This window comes from Equus caballus, chromosome 6 (genome assembly GCF_041296265.1).
Source record: "Equus caballus isolate H_3958 breed thoroughbred chromosome 6, TB-T2T, whole genome shotgun sequence".
Classification (NCBI taxonomy): Eukaryota; Metazoa; Chordata; class Mammalia; order Perissodactyla; family Equidae; genus Equus; species Equus caballus.
This window is the reverse complement of record NC_091689.1, coordinates 47,510,561-47,531,466: the sequence shown is the minus strand read 5'-3', so window position 1 is coordinate 47,531,466 and position 20,906 is coordinate 47,510,561. Positions and strand designations below refer to the sequence as shown.

General features: G+C 46.7%; 2 protein-coding genes across 5 annotated transcripts in view; one reads left to right on the top strand and one right to left on the bottom strand.

The window, feature by feature from the left end:
* Nucleotides 1-6,647, bottom strand: part of CLSTN3 (calsyntenin 3) — a 33,038-nt gene extending 26,391 nt beyond the window's left edge. Inside the window, exon 1 of one of the 3 annotated variants that reach the window (XM_070270932.1) lies at nt 6,044-6,647. In XM_070270932.1, the coding sequence (XP_070127033.1) occupies nt 6,044-6,047 (4 nt within the window). In that variant the 5' untranslated portion in view covers nt 6,048-6,647. Of the gene's footprint in view, nt 1-817; nt 956-6,043 lie in introns of those variants that run through there. The other 2 variants (XM_070270933.1, XM_001498099.7) reach the window with 2 other exon arrangements.
* Nucleotides 653-16,651, top strand: RBP5 (retinol binding protein 5). Of its 2 annotated transcripts, none has more exons than XM_001498085.5 (4): nt 653-1,243; nt 1,507-1,685; nt 4,003-4,104; nt 4,568-10,129. In XM_001498085.5, the coding sequence occupies exons 1-4, from the start codon at nt 1,171-1,173 to the stop codon at nt 4,619-4,621; spliced, it is 408 nt and encodes a 135-aa protein (XP_001498135.1). In that variant the 5' UTR covers nt 653-1,170; the 3' UTR covers nt 4,622-10,129. The 2 variants fall into 2 exon arrangements, with proteins under 2 accessions (XP_001498135.1, XP_070127058.1); XM_070270957.1 differs by lacking the exon at nt 4,568-10,129 and adding an exon at nt 10,174-16,651 and having other exon boundaries at nt 1,036-1,243.
* The last annotated feature ends 4,255 nt before the right edge of the window (nt 16,652-20,906 follow it).

Genomic DNA, 20,906 nt, shown 5'->3' with positions numbered 1-20,906 from the left:
AAGAGTGAGGTGTTTGTGCCCTCACTCCCCTCACACACACACCTGTAGGGACAGTTCACCACCGGGCAGAATTTTTCCCACTGCCTAACCTCCCTGCCTACCCCTCCCCAAATCTCCCACCTTAAACCATGAGGAACCAACCCAGTGGTTCTGAAGCCAGGGAAGTTGGTAGGTCTCAGAGGGAGAGGGGGAGGGTAGTTAGAGGTGGGCTACACAATAATTCAGGCAGACTCCCCCATGGGAATACTTCTGGTAAGCGTGGGCTGTCCAAGGGCTGGGGACTGGGTGCGATGTATCATCAGTGACTCCAGAGAGAGAGGGAAACCCCTGGATCCCAATCCAAAAAGCATAAATTCTCCGGAAGAGCCAACCAAACTCCTCCCTCACCTGCTCTGGACTTTGAACTCAACACCTCATCAGGCTGCGGACAGCCCCCTCTGTGCATGGGAAGAGCAGTTTCTCTGCTCCCTCCTAATGGCCCTATAGGCCAGAGTCTGGAACGCCAGAATTGGGGCTCCAGCTCATGAAGCCGTCTGAGGGAGCTGTGGAGCCCTCGCTATAGGATTTCCTCCACTGTGGCTCCCCAGCCAGCTGGCTGTCCCCATTCCGTCACCACCTCCTCCCGCCTCATACCTTTCAGGATCACTGACTCAGTCTCAGGATCCCAGGCTATAGCTAGCACACACCTCTGGGTGAGCCTAGAAGAGCCTCCACTGCACACAACAAGACTAGCTCCCTCCCAGGGGAGACTGCTGCCCCTCAGGGCTCTGGGATGATTCCCAAGCCTGCCAGAAACGTGTGGGAAGCCAAAACTGACCTTCGGAAAAGCTCGTCTTGGATAACTGACAGCCCCCAGATCCTGCTCCAGGTTCCTTCCTCAGGAAAAGCCAAGGTCAGGCAAAACCTTGCCAAGTCTCTGCCCCTCCCTCAGGCTGCAGACAGCAGCCCCAAACTCATAGGGGGAGGGAGGAAGTCTGGAAGGAACTCTTATTGCAACAGAGCCCCAGCCCTATAAAAACCCTGGAACACAGACCTTTACACAGCTTGTCTGTGTGTGTGTGGAGGCCAGCCTGGAGTCTTTCGGCCTCACCTGCCAGACAACGTCTCTGCCTCCTCACTGTCTCCTGTATTCTCCTGAAATCCCGATCTCCATCTTGGCCAGCCCAGACAATGCCTCCCAACCTCACCGGCTACTACCGCTTTGTCTCACAGAAGAACATGGAGGACTATCTGCAAGCCCTAAGTAATGGCCTCACCCCTCCCAGACCCCTTTCACTCCCCTTCTTCCCTCTCCCTCCCTGTCTCTCTGTCCCCTTGGGAGGGGGAATGCCGGGGTTGGACACTATGGACAGGCTCAGGTGCTGGCACCCGTCTTGGAATCCATCTGTAGCCCGGGGCATTGCTAGGAGGGAGTAAATCCACCTTCTGAGACCCAGCTGAGGGAAAGCCCACAGCCCAGAGGAGCAGGTGGCTAAGAGGACCCTTGCTAAGAGATAGCCCCCACAGATATCAGCATGCCTCTGCGGAAGATAGCGCTGCTGCTCAAGCCAGACAAGGAGATTGACCATCAGGGCAACCACATGATAGTGAAGACCCTCAGCACCTTCCGCAACTACGTTCTGGAGTTCGAGGTGGGAGTCGAGTTTGAGGAGGACCTAAGCATCATGGATGGACGAAAATGCCAGGTACCTTTCCTCAGACTTGCGGGGAGGGGGTGTGGATGAGCAGGTGGCTCTCAACAAATGGAGGCACAACTAAGTGACCTCTTCCAGCCAGAGCTAGGGAAATGGTCACCACAGCAGGCTGCATAATCCCCAGGATAACAGGCTCCTGGTGCTCCCCCCACACTCTCTCCTACTTCTTCCCTGCCCCCTCTTATCACCAGCCAAAAGGACAAAAAGAGCAGGTCACCCTCAGGCCAATGAGCAAACATTTGCTCACCCTCTACCCTGTGACCCTGTTGGTCAATGCAGAGTCTCTTTTCCCTTAGCCTCTATAACTCCACTTTCCTACATTTCTTTCTGTTTCTTACATCTTCCTTTTGGCCTCCTTTGCAGACCCTAGTTCCCCGATTAAGCCCTTAAACTGGGGTTTTTCCCCCAGTATTTTGTTCTTGACTTGCTCTCTCTTGTCTGTACACTATCCATGAGCTAAATCATCCACAGCCCTGCTTTCGGCTTCCATCTATAGACCGCCCTAGATATGTAGCCTCCAGCCAGGGCTACCTCCTGAGCTGCAGGGGGAAGTTTTCAAATGCCTGCAAAATGTTTCCATCTGCATGCCCCAAATTCATTATCTTCCTCCCCAAACCTACTCCTGCTTTTATATTTACTGTCTCTTTTAATGGCAATAACCAGCCAGGTCAGGGACCTGAGAGTCAATATATCGTGCTCCCTTACCTTTGTGCCTCCAACACACACAGACACGCACACACGCACTAAATTGATGCACCACATCCATTTCGTCAAGAAGTTTTTATAACTTGTCTGTACTGTCCAATATAGTAGCTACCAGCCATATATAGCTATTGAACACTCGAAATGTAACTAGTCCAAATTGAGATGTGCTATGAGTGTAAATACACACTGGATTTTTAAGGCAAAGCGAAAAAATAATGTAAGACATCTCAGAAATTTTTACATTAATTACATGCTGAAATTATAATATTTTGGGTGTTTTAGGTTAAATAAAATATATTATTAAAATTAATTTCACCTGTTTCTTTTTACTTTTCTAATGCAGCTACTAGAAATCTTTCAATTATGTATGTGGTGGGCATTTATGACCCATTATATTTCTACTGAACCTCGCTGTTGCTTCCTAGCCTTTCTCACTATCACAACATTAATCAGGCCCTCATTTCTCACCTGATGCCTGAAATTGGCCCCCGGTCTTAACCCTCCTCTAATCCATTCTGCATACTGTAGACACAAGGGTCTATCTAAAATGTAAAAGTGACCATGTCACTCCCTGACTCAAACCCTTTCAGTGACAATGTTACATTCCAGATAAGGTGCATGGCTTACTAGGGTCTTTCCCACTTCACTCTAGGTTAGAGCCCCTCACAACTATGTGCCCTTCTTTCTTACCTCTATGCCGTTTCTTTCCTTGCTAGAAACTTCCCATTATCTCCAATCTAACTAACTCTTCACTTCCTTGAAGACTCAGCTCTTCCCTCCCTACTCCCATCCCCAACACTCTTGCCTGGTATCATAGATACCTATCTACTGCTCCTCTATCTGAGCAAGGTCTGAGCTCCTTGTTTAGCAGGGCCTGTCCTATGGGAGAGCTCAGCAAATGTTGCCTGGAATGCCCAGGGCCGCTCAGCTCTGATTCGGGAGGTTGATCCTTCATTTTCAGGGACACTTCAGCTGTCCTTGAAATGAGAAAGAAGACAAAAAAGATTCCCTGGTGGGACTCCAGCCAATCTCTCTTCTTTCCCAAAGGCCCCTCCAGGTCAACCAGAAGTATCAGGAAGACAAAATCTCTGTTCTTCATCACCCACTCCCCAAATTTCACCCCCAGTTATCCTGCTCCATCCCTGCTCTGCCCCAGTGGTCACTGTAGACAAACTGGGGGACGGGGGGGGGGGCTCTCAGTGGCCTTTAGGAATCGGGGAGGGGAGTCCTCTCACTCAAAATGAAGGGGCTGGAAGCAAGAGAAAGATAATCTGTGTATGACTCCACTCATATGAGGAATTTTAAACTATGGACCAAGAACAGTTTAGTGGATACCAGGGGAAAGGTGGGGTGGGGGGTGGGCACAAAGGGTGAAGTGGTGCACCTACAACATGACTGACAAACATTAATGTACAATTGAAATTTCACAAGACTGTAACCTATCAATAACTCAATAAAAAAAAACTGAAAAAAAAAAAAATGAAGGGGCTGGAGGAAGACAGCATCTGCTGTGGTGTGAAAGGAGGCAGCCCAGCCAGAGTGAGTTGGATGCATTTTGGGTATCCTGCCCCCCAATCTTCCTTTATTCCTGCTTTCCCTATAGACCATAGTAACCTGGGAGGAGGAGCAGCTGGTATGTGTGCAGAAAGGGGAGGTCCCCAACCGGGGCTGGAGACACTGGCTGGAGGGAGAGAACCTATATCTGGTAAGCTGAGGGAGGGCTGGGGGAGGAGACGCAAACGGGTGTGTCTGGGAAAGAGACCTCCAGCCAGGATTCATCCCCTTGCCCAAATCAAATAAGTCTACTACTCCACCCCCAGCTCCCCCTCCAAGGAAGGAAACCAAGGAGGAAAACAAAAGCACTGGGAAGAGTGGAGAGAGGCAGAACTAGAGTGGCCAAGGTGGGCCCTGGCTACAAGTCAGATGACGGTCCATAAATCATGACTGGAGAGATGGAGACTTGGCCATTTCACAGTCCCTGACCCAGCTACCTTCCTTCCTCTGGGGTGAAAAGTTGAAGGTTTGGAACAATGATACAACTCCCCATATATCAAGTGCTCTAGCTGGTGTATCCTGAAGGATTAAATGGAGGTCAAGGACCTTGAGAAAGGAGCTCCTGCTGGCAAGAACCTCCTTCTCTCTCCTCATTATTCCTCCTCTATCCCCAGGAACTGACTGCAAGGGACGCAGTTTGTGAGCAGGTCTTCAGGAAGGTCAAGTAGCCGGAGAGGAGCTGAGGGCCCCTCCAGACCGCACTGGTCCCCAGACTCCTTGCTTGTGCCTCTTCAAGCCCAGACTGTCCCAGGTCAGCAGTCCCTTTCTCAGGCCACTTACTCTCCCTCTGGGTCCCTCCTCACCCCTCCCCATGTTAATCTATGACTTGCAGCCCCCAGGCCAAAGTCCTTCTTTCTCACACTCCACTGCCCAATAGTGACCTCATATCCAATTCTAGGTCTGAACTCCTGGATGAAAGAAACAGGCAAAGGGGGAAGGGCCCTTGACAGTATCTGATCTCAACTCTCTTTAGTTCATCTGGCCTCTTATTTTCCATCTAAGAAAGAACTAAGCTCTGAGCATTTGGGAACTAGTGGAAACTCTATCCTCGTGGGCCTTTTGGAAAACTGTAACCGGGATTCAAGAATTTAAACAGGAGCTACTGCTGGAGACTTTTTGTCCATTTCCTTGTCCTTATTCTCAAGAAAGCCCCATGTGCTCAACAGAACCAGGCCCAAGGCATGGCCCCATCTACACATCCGAATACATCCTGGCTATCTTATAATCCCATCCTACGTACTGAGGAAGAGGGACGCGACAAGGCGAGACCTTTGCCCCGGACTGAGAGAAGCTGGGAGCCTTCTAAAGAGTCACCAGGCCTCCATGTCTGCTTTAGGAAGGACAGGCATGAGGAAGGCCAGAAAAGACTGAAAAGGAAGCAGATGGAGGCTACAAGGCCAAGGGCTAGAAAGGTGAGGGACATGGGAGTGTGAAAGCAACAGTAAGAAGACCAGCAGGGCCTGGCTATAGGGACCCTCTGCTTAACGGCCAGCAAGGCTGGGGACAGAGGATAAGGGGGAGAACTGAGCACCACAAGGGCCCTCCCTGAGGGTCCAAGAATCACCATCCAGGAAAACAGCCCAGAGGGTGGAGCCAGTTCAGGGTCAGGGCCAGTGCCAGCCTCCTGCCAGCCTCCTACCTCTGGGGCCTTTGTTCTTTCAGAATAAAAGTCCTGTGGGGCAAGAGTCAGAGAGAGAGGGCTCAGTGTGGGGTGGGGACAGAGCCTGGCTGGATGTGTGTGGGGGAGTGTTGGAAAGTCCCTGGCCTGTGCTTATTAGATGACACCCCTCTTCCTACAATGGCTAGGCCCCCTACACATTCAAACAGTCCCTGGGGCTCTGGCCAAGAAGAGCTAGGCTTGCAACACAGATCCTACCACACACACTGGAAAAGAAAAAGAGAAGAATTCAGAGTGGAACTGAATAGCTTATTTCCTGCCCAGCCTCTCTGCAGATGTCCCCAGCAGAGTGGGGAGTGGAGAGGCCTCCTCTGAGCAGAGCCACCCAGCAGAAGCTCCAAGGGCTGCTGGAGCAGCCTTGTTCTTTCCAGGGTACAGTGAAGCTGAAGGATCGTGCTCCATATGTACTCACCCATTGCCTAAGTCATCAGATCAACGCAGTGTCCTGGCCACCCTGAGTGCACAGCGCACGTCCAAGCCTCTCTCCACAGAACTGTCCTCTGGGCTCTTCATGTTGGCCCAGTGCCCCTCGCTGGAGTCTGATCAGAGGGCCTGACCCAGGAGGTTGGAGGCCTCCTTGTTGACTGTCAGGCCCAAGCTAAAGCAGCTTCAATCCCCCCAAACTCCTGTGATATGAGCCTCTACACCATCCACACTGCAGGTCCACATCCTCCACTTACCCCTCCAGGAGCCAGAATCCAACAAGAGGCCTGGAGACCCCCGAAAAGAGCACAAGCAACCAGAGGAGGACCCAGCAGCTTCAGAGGCATCTCCAAGGGGTGGCTGCCAGGACCTACTGAGACTGTGGGAAGCTGGGGCTGCTGTTTCCCCTGTGGGCAGCAGGGGGCACTGCTCACTGCAGTGGGAGCCAGAGATCCGCTAAATTTAATCCTCCCTCTGCTAGCTTCTTGTATATTCCATTCCCCACAACATATGCACACGCAAGCACACACACACACACACACACATACCAGTTCCCAGCTCGCATATTCACCCTGACAAGACCTCTACAACTCGTTCAAATCAGGCTGCTCCATCCATCCTCAGATGGAATAGATGGTCACCAGGGCCACCAACCTGTAAGTGAAGAAAAGGCAGGGGAGAGGACAACAGCCAAGTGTGGGTGGTCTCATCCTTGGGGCACACAAAGTTTTGAGTCCCAGGACCAACTTTTACTTTGTTACCCAGTGTCTTAGGCCCCAGGGAGATGATCAGGAATCCAAAATGTTTATTTCCATGTGAGATGGAATAACTGCCCCCTTGTAAGCCAGCCCCATGCTAGGCCCCTGCTCCACTCCCACTCCGCCAGGCCCAGATGGCACCATCTCATCACAAACAACCTTCTAGCCTGAATGCCAAATGATTCTTTAGCCTTGATCCTGTAGGTCAGTCCAGATCCCTCTGCTCAGGAGAAACTGACTGATGTAGCTGACGTAGGTTTGCATGGAGGGCAGAAAGAAGCAAAGACGGTAAGCAAACCCTCTGAGGCTTGCAGTGCAAGCAGTGGCCCTGCTTGACCAGGGGCCAGAACCAGCACCCACGAGGCCCTCCTCCTCCTCCCCTAGATCTCAGCCAGGAGGATGGCTCTGGGCCAGCTCTGTGGCCCTGTGGGCACCTGTGCTCCACAGTGAATACCCACCCTCACCAGAGGCCATTTAGGTTCCAGCGGCGTGAGATGGAGCTGACCTCCCACGTTCACCCTTCCAGCAAGAAAAGGGGACCTCTGTCTTCTCAAGGACTTCCTGGCCCACCATCTATCTGGGGGTGAGCCTCCTGCCTCCCCGCATCCACCTAGTCCCAAGTCTCACTCCCCTCTGCCCTCACTTTTGTTCCGGCCACTAAGGAGAGGGGCAGCCCTAGGAGCCTCTGTTCTGTTCCCCGTGGGCAGTGCCCAACCAGAGGGTCGCCAGCATAACCAGGCCATTGAGTTAATGGATAAATCACTTGCCTCAGAGACACCAGATGAACCTAAAGTGGCACCCAAATTGGGAGAAACTATTCCACAGTGTCAGGTGAACGGGCTCTGCTGTCAAACTGCCACCTCTTACTAGCTGTGTGAGCATATACAAGCCACCAATCTTCAGTAAATAAGCCACATTTGCCGGTCGTACAAGGCAATGCAAGAGTACTTCCTTCCTCCTAGGAATTTTGTGAAGATTCTGTGTAAGATCACTCAGCATAGTACCTGGAAAAGAGTAAGCACTGGGCAATGTTAGCTATTTTTACCTTTAGTATCCCCTACCTCTTCGCTTGATGATTGACATTCTCTCAACCAGAAGCAAAGCCTTGCATCTACAGTTAAGGAGAAGGCATCACTGCCCACAGCCCTGAGGTCGCAAGGTGGCTTCTATTTATACCAAAGTGTGAGACACTGATACCAGAGATTTAGGGACAGTATAGCCCTCACTTTGGGGGTCCAGGCAGGTAACCCATCTGGGGATGATGGGGTGGGGGGCATTGTTACCTCCCCTGGGCCTCCCTCACTGCATCCTATAGTCCCCTCACCCCCATGAGAAGGAGTGCACCATCCCAGCCAGCGCTGCCCTCGGAGCCTGTGCCAGCATCTGGGCGGCTGCTGCTTCTGCTCCTGCCAGCTGGGCCATGAGCTGTGGAGTGACAGGCACCCTTGCCTTCCCACCAGCAGAGAGAAGGCTTCAGGGCAGGGGAGAGAGAGCCAATGGTGGCAGCTGCCCAGCCCCAGCGCCACTGCAGCGGCAGCTGTACACAGAGCCATGGGCTCCACCCCCACCCCCAAGTCCCTCTTGGGCTCCTTCCCCAGAGTACACACTGAAGCTGCACCATTCAAGGGGCTGGACCCCCAGGGCAGGGGCTCTGTCCAGGCCCTGGACTCCTCCAGTCACCAGTTGCAGGTGCAGCCACTGTCCCTTGACCCTCCTGTCTCCTTATCTTCTTCCCAATGGGTACCCAAACCAGCCAGCACCCTCACCCCTGCCTGGAGGGTTTTTTCTCATACTTTCCTCTTGTCTGAGAGGCCTCCACCCCACCCCACCCCCCCACCCCCCGCCCCTGATCCCTTCAGCATATTCCCTGTCATCATTGACCTAGGCCGGGGGACAAGGCAGAGCTGAAGCACTGATGAGAAGTCACTGCCGCTACCTCACTGTGTGATCTTGGGCAAATTACTTCACTTCTCTGTGCCTTTGTTTCCTGACAGGACCAGTCTGTTCAGCTTGATGGTCTTTCACTGATCTACTCTCTTGCCTTCCACATCGGCCCCTCCCCTGGGATTGCTCTCTCCTTCCCAGTGTTTTCAGAAAAGCCTTGCTCCCTGTCCTTGATCCAGCTGTGAGGAAACCATTATCATCTTTAATGTAACCAAAACCTATCCTGCGAGGTCCCCAGTGGAAGGAGAAGCCCAACGCAAAAGGGCAGCTGGATGGAAAAGCACCCTCTTCTGGAGGGGGCTCCCCTAACCACCGCTGCCACTCACCATTCCGTTCTGCTTCCCCCTCACTCCTTTCTTTCTGAGTAGCACAGATGAGACAAGGGTGCATCGTTTGAATAGGGGTTTATTAAAGTCTTGGAGGAAACAAAGGGAACTGGAACAGAGAGTAATACCCAAGTCCCTTATCTGAGGTGCAAACGCAGCCTCACCCCATAAACTCCTTATTGTCAAAGGAAGGGCTGGCGCAGGTTGCAGCAGAGCTGCTGTACATGCACGGTATGTTCAAAGAGTTCTTTACTAAAGGACTTTATTTCAGCCTTGAAAGTCCACATAAAGGCCCGGGGTGTGGGAGATTTGGAACTGGAATCTCCAGCCTCTGAACTTGCCCTTTGGACAATCTGCTGTGGTGTGTGGGGCCATAGTCCTAGATTCTTGGGACTCACACTATGGTTATCCTCCCCTAGGTTGGAAAGGACATTCTATCTGGGGTTTCTCCTTCCTGCCCAACCCCTCTCCTTTTCAACAATTTCTTGGTCTTTTTTAACCATTTGTTATCCTCCTAAAGCCCCACATCCTCTGTGTTTGGTCTCCTGTGGGTCATATCTTGATCTATCCAGTCCCAATACTTAATGGGGGTGAATGAAGGGGGCCTTCAGATCTTAAGGTGGAGGAGGAGAGGGCAAGAGCCCCCAAAGGCACTCTAGCTTCAGGTTAGTGCGTCTGAAATACAACCATACCTAGCAAAAATGACATCCTGCTAACTGATCTTCTGCATTTATTGTTCTAAAATATGTCTACTTTTGTGATAGCCAGCCTCCAAGATGGCCCCCAGTGATCCCTGCTTCCTGGCATTCCCATCCTTGTGCCGTCTCCTCCCACATTGTATCAGGACTGGTCTACATGGCCGATAGAATATGGCAGAAGTGATCCTAGGTCACTTCCGGGCTGGGTTATAAAAGACATGTTGGATTTTCTGTACAATGTTGTGTCTATAGCTAACAATTCTGTATCGTACACTTAAAATTTTGTTAAGAGGGTAGATCTCATGTTAAGTGTTCTTATCACAGTAAAATAAAAACTTTCTAAAAAAGACATTTTGGCCTCTGTCTTGCTCTTTCTATCTTGGATCATTCTAGGGAAAGCCAGCTGCCATGTCATGAGGACAGTCAAGTGTCCTGTGAAGAGGGCCATGTGGCAAGGAACTGAGGCCTCCTGCCCACAGCCACGTGAGTGAGCAAAATTGGAAGCAGACCCCCCGGCCCCAGGCAAACCTTCAGATAACTGCAGCTTTGGCCAACACCTTGACTGAAGCCTTGTGAGAGACCCTGAGCCAAAACCACCCATCTAAGCTGCTTCTGGATTCCTGACCCCAAAAAACTATGTCAAATGACTCATGTTTGCCATTTTAAACTGCTAAGTATGCAAGTAATTTATTACACAACAGATAACTAACACATATTTTCAACTATGAATTTCATCACAAATGACCCTCATCCTAGCACCATAGCCTAAATATTTGCCAAGCCCTCAAAAAGATGGGGGCAGGTGACTTAAGACAGTAAAAACCTGTCCAGCCACAAAAAGGTATGGTTCTACACTCAGTGTCGTAGGCCCTTCCATCCTAGCTCTAAGCCCAGATACCATCTGAGCACCCTGCACCAGGGGCCCACATCTCAGCAACTGCCCTTCTAAAAGTCTAAACAGAGTGAAGTTCAGAGAGCGGCAGGCGCTCCCTTTCCTTCCTCTCTAAGGTCTACCTGCTAGAGCACTGTCTGAAAACCCACCTCTTCCCTAGGTAATTGTTAAAAAGAATGTCCAGCATCTTCAGGTGATGTCCAACTCCTTTTGCAGGTGTGTGACCTTATCTCATGGCTTCAATAAGACAAACACGGCAGAATTTGCTGCCCAGACATTAGAGAGAGTGCATATCCAGAGGCAGGGAGGATATCTTAGATAGCATCAGATCTTTGCTGGTGGTAGCTGATTGACACATTCTTTGGACAACAGAGCAGCAGGGTCCTGAAGACCAGCAGCAATGAGGGGAAGATGGTGTCCAGACATACAAGGCAGGGAAGAGCCACATCTGGACGGTCGTTTATACGTCACAGAGTAGGAATCTCTGCGGTCCTCCCCAACCCTCCAGGGCCAGCACAGCGATCCTGGAGCCAGAGATTTCTTTGCTGAAAAGAGGGAGAGTGAGATAGAGAAACACAAATGGAAGAAGGCTTTGTGCAGAGGCCATCAGATGCAGCCAAATCTGATGATTGGAAAGAGGAGGACACCAGGGAAGGTGTTATCATGGCTCTCTGTCCCACTATGCTTTCCCCAATAGTCATAGACTATGGGCAGCCCCCCGGCCTGCCACACAGTAGCTTCTGCTGTCACCCAAGAGAAGCAGAATGCTCACCAGGCCAAGATCTTCTACCAGCGCCTGAAGCCCTATTTCCAAATGAAGACCAGAGTGGGTAGTAGCCAGGGACCCCAGGTGAGGACCAGCCGAACCCTCTTAAGGACACCTGCCACTCACAAACCTGATCTCGCCAACAAAGAGCAAGGTACCCAACAGTGAGGAGCAGGGTCACATGACAATGGCCAGAACTCTCACTAGATGGGGCAGAGCTGCGCTGGGAGTGACCTTCGCTCCTTCACCCTCTAGCTCAGGAAAACAGGAAGGAGGCTTAACCACCCCGTCTCAGACCATCTGCCTCCACTGCCAACACAGTACCTGGACACACTTGACTACATGTGTCTTCCTCCCTGGGCACCTTCCTTGAAAACTCCAATATGTGGTGCATACTGTTCCTCTTTTCCCCATCCCATGAGCTCATCCCACAGATACAGGTGGGTACCTCCATGTGCCAGGCACCATGCTCAGTCCTGGGGATATTGGACCTAAAGAACAGTCTCCCTCAAGGAACCCACAGTCTTATGAGAAAGACAGCTAAGGGAACGAGTAGTTATCATACATCAAGGTAAGTGCTAGCATGCTGATAAGCACAGGGAAAGTAATCTAACCCTGAGGGAAGGAGGGCTTCCCAAAGGAGGGGACACACGAGGAGAGAAGTAATAATAATGGCTGGCATCCATACCATGATTACTACATGCCAGACATTTACTCCTCAACTCTTTTACTCCTCTCAAGAATCCTATGACATATTATTATCCCCATTTTACAGATAAGGAAATTGTGTTGTCAGGATTCTCCAAAGAAACAGAACCAATTTATATTTACGTGTGTGTGTGTGTGTGTGTGTGTGTGTGTGTGTGTGTAGAGACAGAGAGAGATTTAGCATAAGGTATTGGCTCAAGCAATTATGGAGGCTGAGAAGCCCCACGACCTGCCATCTGCCAGCTAGAGACCCAGGAAAGCTGGCAGTGTAATTCTAGGCCAAGTTCTAAAGGCTGAGGTCCAGGGGAGCCGAAGGTGTAAGCCCCAGAGCAAGGGCAGAAGATGTTCCAGGCAATCCTCTCTTCCTCTGCTCTTTGTTCTATTCAGGCCCTCAATGGATTGAGTGATGCCGACCCACACCGGGGAGGGCCATCTTCTTTACTCAGTCCACCAATTCAAATGTTAATCTTTTCTGGAAACACTTTCAGAGACACACCAAAAAATAATGGTTAACAAGCTATTTGGGCATCCCTTGGTCTAGTCAAGTTAACATGTAAAATTAACCATCCCAGAAACTAAGAACAGAGCATTTAAGTAACTTGCCAAAGGTCACAGATCAAATACAAGGCAGAACCAGGATTCGAACTGAAACAGATTAGCTCTAGAGAAGCCCGACCACCTAACCCGGGGTTTTTGAATCTCAGCGCTACGAACATTTTGCCAGATCCTTTTTCATTGTGGGAGGTGCTGTCTTGTGCATTGTAGCATGCTTAGCAGCATCCCTGGCCTCTATCCACTAGATGCCGGTAGCATCCTGCCAGCTGTTGAAAACAATCTCCAGAGGTTGTCAAATATCCCCTGGAGAGAAAAATTGCTCTTGGTGGAGGACCACCGACCTAACTATTTTGCTATTCTGCCTCTCTAAGCAAGTAGTGATGTTTATTGAGTGTTTATCAAATGCCCAGCACTCATCCAAGGAATTTTAGTTATTAACTCATTTGATCCTCAGAAGAACCCTATGGGAGTGTGTACCACTGTCCTCATCCTTCTTCTACAGAAGAGGGTGTTTACAGGCACAGAGAAATCACAGAATCCGGTCATGGTCACAAAGCTCCTCTTGGCAGCACCTGGGTTTGAACCTGGTGAATCTGGCTCAGCAGCCCACCTTCCTGATGAATAAGAGGCATAAATTGCAAGAGAAGCAAAAAGCTTATTCGAGGTCTCAAGAATTGCAATTTGGGGAACACAGACTCAGGTAGAAATCCAAATAGTGTCCCGCTAGGGAGTAAAAGTCAAGGGCTTTTAAAGGCAAAGAAGGGAGGTTGTATTACAAAAAATGTTAATTGGAGTTGGAGGCAGACAGCTGGTCTTGGCTAAACAATGATTGACTGTTGATTCTATCTTCAGAAAGTCCACAATCCTCAGTCTTTGTGATCAGGGTGTCCATTGTCCTGCTGACTTCTCAAACAATTGCTTGTAAAACAGTTGCTGTTTTTGGCCCGGTCCAGAGGTTTTGCCCAGACCCAGATTCGAGAGGGCAAGGCGGTTTCTCTGGGAAGGCAGCTCTGGCTCCATTTTAACATGGCTGCACTAAAGTCAATTTTGACGTTTCTCCCTTTTTTTTTTTTTTGAGGAAGATTAGCCCTGAGATACCATCTGCCACCAATCTTCCTCTTTTTGCTGAGGAAGACTGGCCCTGAGCTAACATCTATGACCATCTTCCTCTACTTTATATGTGGGATGCCCGCCACAGCATGGCTTGACAAGCGGTGCATAGGTCCACACCGGGGATCCAAACTGGCAAACCCTGGGCTGCCGAAGCGGAGCATGTGAACTTAACTTCTGCACCACTGGGCTGGCCCCAACATTTCCCTCTTTTGATCAAGCTCTTTCTTTGAAAGCATCACTGATCAACAATTTGAAAGCATTGCTGGTCGACTATTGGAAAGCCATCAAAGCGTCGTTGGTCCCTCGTCAGCAGGAAGGTTCATTCCCAGGATGTCATGTTCTACGTAGGAATGAAAGTGGTTTTCTTAAGAACCTTAGGCCACATTTGAGCAACAAGAGTGCCAGAACAGAGAAAAGCCTTACCATGAAGTTCCTTTAAGGGCAAACATTGTCTGTAGTCCCTCAAAATTTCTCAGGTGAAGGCTCATAAGCTGTAGCCATCATTTTAAAGTGCTAAGTGACCATCATCCAAGTGGTGTTTTTATAACATCAAGCTATGTAGACAGACAAAGTTTACAACAGTGAAAATTCCCATAATAATAAACAAAATGCTAAGTCCAAATCAGAGACTATATTAGATAGAATAGAATAATAGAACACATGAACTAGGAGGCCATTCTTGGGGATAACCAGCTAAAGAGATCAAAGAACCATGCAGTGTCAGTGGGCACAGCATTTAACCATTCACCTTGTGCTCAGATTTTGTCTAGTTCAGCTTCTACTTCACCAGAGGTATTTATCCAGGTACAACAAGAGGTGTTTATCACAGGACAAACCCACCTTGTTCAGCTGGGGGTAATTAAGAGCAATTCTATTATCTAATATTGCTCGTATGAGGAATCCAAAGACTGATCTCAGGCAGTGATTGTTTTAATGGCAGATTTAGCAATATTCCCCAGGGTTTTAGATAAATTTCTGATCAAATATTCATTCATGACGGTGCCTACCCAAGGAAAAAGTATTTTTCCAAATCTAGTAGCTTTGCTGGGGTTGATACTATCAGGCACTAAACACCCTTGATTATGCATGCAACTAGCTTCACATTTCAGTCTGTGAAGTAGATTCAAAGATGATGCCCAGTGCTGAGTTTCTGATTGACCATGTAACGAAATAGGCATAACCAATGATCCAATTGCATAGTGACCTCTAGTTTGATAGGGATTTAAACAGTGTGTTCCCCACAGGTCTTTGTTCCAAGCACAAGTGAAAATATACCCCAAGGGAGCACAATCATGGAGTCTTCATAATGAAATCGACTCAACCAAGGATTTGATTGTTTAGGCAAGGAGTTCTAAACACTTACCACAAGAAATTAAGAGAAGAATGGCAGAGAGATTGGTAATTAAGTGTGCTAAAGGATCTCTAGATTCACATACAGAGTGAGGCTTCTGAGGACAAACCCAACAGTCGGAAAGATCTCCCCCTTTTGTAATAGACTGGGAGATGTGGATAAGAGTATTGTTTTCTAAGAAAGAGAGGGAGAAAATAACGTAAGAAGCAACAGTGAGTGAAAGGTATACAATCCTGGTCTGGCCACCTAGGGAAAGCTGCCTGCCTCAGATGTCAGCTGCTTCTCTTCCTGGTCAGTTTGATTTGGAGGTCTCCAGTGTTTGTACAGAACCAGATGTCAGGTGGGGCCTTCTTTAGCTGTGAGATGTATCTCCAAGTTTCAATGCCTCCCAGGTCTTCAGCAGTGTCAGTGGTTGGGAGCACTTTCCAATGGGGCCCGAGGACTGTCTTCTTCGGATGATGTGTCAAGAATACCTAGTTGCCAGGGTCTAGACTGTGACCAACAGGGTCCTATAAGTTGGAATCCAAGAAGGCGTCTTTAACGTGTTGATGATAGTCATAAGTATAAGATACCAGAGACTTACTGGTCATACCAGCATAAGACTAGAATCTAATATCTACAAAGGCAAGCATAACTTTTCTCTCTACTACTACGCTCAATTTTTTTCCCAAAGATAATCACAGTAAAATCAATTTGTTTATATTAAAAACTTAGCCTGATTAAATGAAAATAAGAATACTCACCAAAAGTTTCTGAGTTCTGGAGGGAATAGGTAGGGAGAAAAAGTAAATGTTTCATCTTTGTTCACAAAGGAAAATCTTACCAAATTGTTGATAGCTTAAGAAAAGAGATTTCTTTAAATCTGAAAAAACGAAACATTAGAGCATTCTCTCCAGTTCGTGTAGTCCAGTGTATCTAATATTTGTTCATGATCTTTTGTTAGCATTTTTACGAAGCCATCAGTCCCTCCATTAAAATTACATAATTTCTTACCCAGTTCAGTATTATGATCTGAAAGTTTATCAGAAACTTGTATTCTAAAGTAAGTGTCAGAGTCCTATCCATGAATCTCTCTGAAGATGGAGCATATTTACAAAAGCATCAGAGTAAAACAATAACTGTCTGTAAATGACAAAAGACTTAAAGTGTCATGGCTAAAGATCTGATTACAATGCAATTGGCAAGGAAATTTGGTTATTTCTGTGAAATATAACATTTTAAGGTAATAACTACAATTATGACTATAACGTTATACCAGGACATATCAGATTGTTAGGAATTTCATATAGTTTTTAGAACACTGATATTAACAACATTTATGCAGACAAAGATATCCATAGGATCACTTTTTTGACAGTGCCTCCCATGCAATTTAACGTACCAAATAAACTTGTTTAATATTTCCCTTTTTATAAGAAAACAAATTCTTTGAAAAGTCTCAGGGGCCCTCTGGACATTCTCAGTTACTTTCAGGCTGAAAAAAAAAGATTTTATTTTGAATTTGAATTTTGGGAAGTTTGTCAAAAATTTCAAAAGATTTTAAAACACTTGGTCAAATAGGATCATAGGTCACTATGAAACAAGGCTTAGTTATCCATTTAACCAAAGTGACAACAGAGAATGTTAAAGGGAAACACAGAGAGTCAAACAGTTTTTTTTAACTTTAGCTCTCTCTTCGCAGAGAAACCTCAACTTTTTGAACATAGGAAACTATTTTGACAAAAGATAGAATTTCTGCCTTTTAGGTACTTACTCAAAAGGAAAGAAAAACATTTCATAATCTCTTTATCAAGAGCAGACTAAAAGTCCAAGAAAAATTGTCCTTTTAAGACAGAAAGAAAACCAAATTCTAATTTTGCACCAGCTTACTTTTGATACTAAGATTCATTTACTTAATTAAATTCATTCCAATCTTAACCAACTTGACCGTGCACAAGGCTCTTTTCTCAGGGTTCCTCTTCTACAAACTTTCTATAACTTTCTTTTTTTACATTCAGAATTTGTTCCATGCCTTCCCTCCTTCCTAGCCTCTCCTTAGGAGAAAAATTACTTTTATTCTCCTTCACAAAGAATGCGTCTCCACTCCTCACAGCTTCTCTTACCAAAAACATACATCTTGCTTTCCTAGTATGCAGAGATGTTTCCCTCATTCATTTTTAGTAGCTTTAATGACACATCTGGAATTCTTAACCCTTAGAAACCTTAATTTTTAGTGAAAATTAAGTAAGCAATTATAAACTGTCTTTTACATTAGCATTCTGTGGACTGGCAGATTTATAAATACTTTCTAGAAACATGTGCTTTCTCATAGAAAAGTTCTCAGCGTGGCACAAAACACATTCACTAATAAGCCCAAATATTTTTTAACTTTTTCTCTAATAAGAAGCCAAAAGTAGACAAAACTATGTTTGGTAATTAATAGCTAATGTTTTATCTTATTTGGAAGTGATATAGATTCTCGATAAATTTCTATCATTTTACTCAATTTGGCAAAACTCTAAGGTTTCAAGCAACCAAAATGTTTTGAAGTTATTTTTAAGTACCTATACCATAATATGTAAAAAGTTCACCTGAAAACCTTTTATCTTACTTAGATCTATTTAGTTCACTTGTTCCCAATAATTATGTTTAAAGTGCCTACAAAAACTACATGAGACGTTAGACAACATCAGCTATCACGTTGTTATTTTTATAACATAAATTTTGTAAGAGATATCATGAGCTTATTTGACTAACAAACCCAGGTAGAATAAAGGCTGCAGGTCTGCATCTAAATAGAACCATCTTGTCCCTTGTCTGTCCACATCTCTACTGCCCATTAAGGACAGAAGCCCAGGATCCCAGCCCAGCTGACTCAGGCCTCTTCGGCCCCCTGTGCTCTCCACCTCTCTCCTGTCTCTCTCCTTACCTGGTGCTGGGCATAGAAGCCCAAACATATCCCGGCCCAGGGCAAGGTGTCTAAAGATAGGAAACTGCCCCCACCCCTGCAGCCCAGGGTCTCCCACAGCTGTTTGGATTCCAAGAGAGAGTAAACTCCTCTCTAAATGCTGGGGTCTAATGAAGTCTGAAGAAAAGCATCCTTGGTCTGGAAAACCCAGCCCCCCTTCTGCCTGTTGGGCCCTTCCCCATGCAGCTCAGCAGGTGGCAGCATCAACAGGAGTTTTAAAAATAAAAATCCAAGGGCTGGCCCCGTGGCCGAGTGGTTAAGTTCGCGCGCTCCGCTGCAGGCGGCCCAGTGTTTCGTTAGTTCGAATCCTGGGCGCGGACATGGCACTGCTCATCAGACCACGCTGAGGCAGCGTCCCACATGCCACAACTAGAAGAACCCACAACGAAGAATACACAACTATGTACCGGGGGGCTTTGGGGAGAAAAAGGAAAAAATAAAATCTTTAAAAAAAAAAAAATAAAAAAATAAAAAAAATAAAAATCCAAACTCTGAGAATGTGTTTATGCACTTCCAGCACTCACACCCATGTACTCCGTCTGCTTTCTCTCCGTCCTCCTTCACAGCTTTGAAGACTCCCCCTCTCCTTGCTTCTTCCCTCTGCCCCTCCTCAGTTAATGAGAAACAAAATTTGATGGATCCAGAGGCTGGCTCAGAAGGTGTAAGTGAGAACTGGAGATGACGGGGAGAGTTGAGACAGCAAGATATCAGTTTGTCTTTAGACATAAGCTCCCCGAGTTGAAAGGATCCATGCCTGGCCTAAGCTTACATCCAAGGACAGAAAGTTCTTTTTCATTAATCACACGGATTAGAGAGGCCCCAGAGCCAGGGTCCAGCAACATCTTCAGGATCCATTACCCCATCCTTCTAATCCTGTCTGGCTTACAGAGAACCATCTGGTCACAATTATCATTTTAAATACATTTTATTTTATAATTACTAGAGTGATTTAATAACATTACAGAAATTTCACTAAACAGGGAAACATTTTTTAAATCATCCACCACCCTATGCTCTAGTAGAGTCACAGTTATTTTAGATTGTTCTCGTGTTTTCTATTTTGGTGAACATAGTGTACTACAAGTCTGTAGCTTGCTTCCTTTCCCTCCTTTATTCAGTCTTCCTACCTACGTTTGGGGGCCTGCACATAGAGCAGATGCGGCTTTTGCTCTTTAGGGACTCACGTTTTGCCAAGGGAAAGGGGGACAAAATAGATAACTGAAGCGCTAGAAATAAGCAACTGTCCCAGTTTGCCTGGGACTGGACCAGTTTTAGGATTGAAAGCCCCATGTCCCAGGAAAACCCTCACTGGGTCCCAGACAAACCAGGATGATTTCTAACAGGTCGCCCTATTAGAAACAAGTTCTCCTAAATTAAACCGGATCATAATTCCATTTTAATTTAATTTATATATCAGCCTTTTAGCTATACCTCTTTGCTTTTTTTTCAATTGTTTTATTTTTAGTGGTTGCTCTAGGGCAGCTGTTCTCAAACTTTATACCCTTAAAAATTGAGAACCCCAAAGACCTCTTGTTTGTGTAGTTTATATCTATTTATATTCATTATCTTAGAAACTAAAACTCAGAAGTTGTAACACACAAGGATACACAAGCACACGGTCCTTTAGTTGTCAGGGGACAATGTCGTCACACCTCATGTAGCCCCTGGTAACTCCACGGTACACTTATGAGAGAGAGAGAAAGAAGCAAATGACATCTTGGTACTGTTAGGAAAATAAGTTTGACCTCACAAGCTCCCCGAAAGGATCTCAGGGACCCCAGGGCTCCCCAGACGCCAGGTAGAGAACCTCAGCTCTGGAGAGAACTGGCGTTCTACATCCTTACCCCTTCGGTCTCCTTAGAGTTCATATTGTGTGAAGAAAACTGGGAACTGTACGAGCCAACCCTTCATCCTTTATGCCATAGTTTTCATGTATGTTACATCTATATGCTATAAACCCCATAACACAATGTTATAATTTTTGCTTTTAAAAACTTTCTGTATTTTAAAGACATTAAAAAGGAAAAACAGTTTTACATGTAGCTACAAATTTACCATTTCTCTTTATTGCCTCCTGCAGCGCTATTCTTCCAACCGCATTCCTTTCCCTTCAGCCTGAAGCAGGTCCTTCGGCATTTCTCAAGGCGCAGGTCTGCTGACGACAAAGTCTCTAAGTTTTCTTTTATCTGAAAATTGTTCTATTTCATCCTCATTCTTGAAGAATATTTTCACTGGAAAAGAAATTCTGAGTTGAGAATTTTTTTTCTTTCAGCATTTTAATGATGTTGTTCCACTGTCTTCTGGTCTGTATTGTTTTCGATGAGAAAACAGCGACATTGAAAATGTTCTCTGTACGCAGTGTGTCCTTTTTCTCTGGATGCTTTCAAGATTATCTCTTTATCTTTGGTTTTTAGCGGTTTGACTATGATGTGCCTAGATGTGTTTTTTTGGTTTTTTATTTTCACTTCTGCCTTGAGTTTGTTTACTGAGCTTCTCAAATCTGAAAATGTATATTTTTTACCAAAGTTGGGAAGTTTCCAGCCATCATTTCTTCAAATATTTTTTCTGTCTCATTCTCCCTCTCCTCTCCTTCTGGGACTCAAGAACACATATATTAGAGTTTTTGTTGTTGACCCTCAGGTCCAGGAGTTTCTGCCCATTTTTTAAAATTTTTTCCTCTGTGCTTCAGACTGGCTAATTTCCATGTGTCTGTCTTCAAGATCATCAACTCTTTCTTCTGCCATCTCCATTCTTATATTAAGCCCCTCTAGTGATTTTTTTAAAATTTTATACA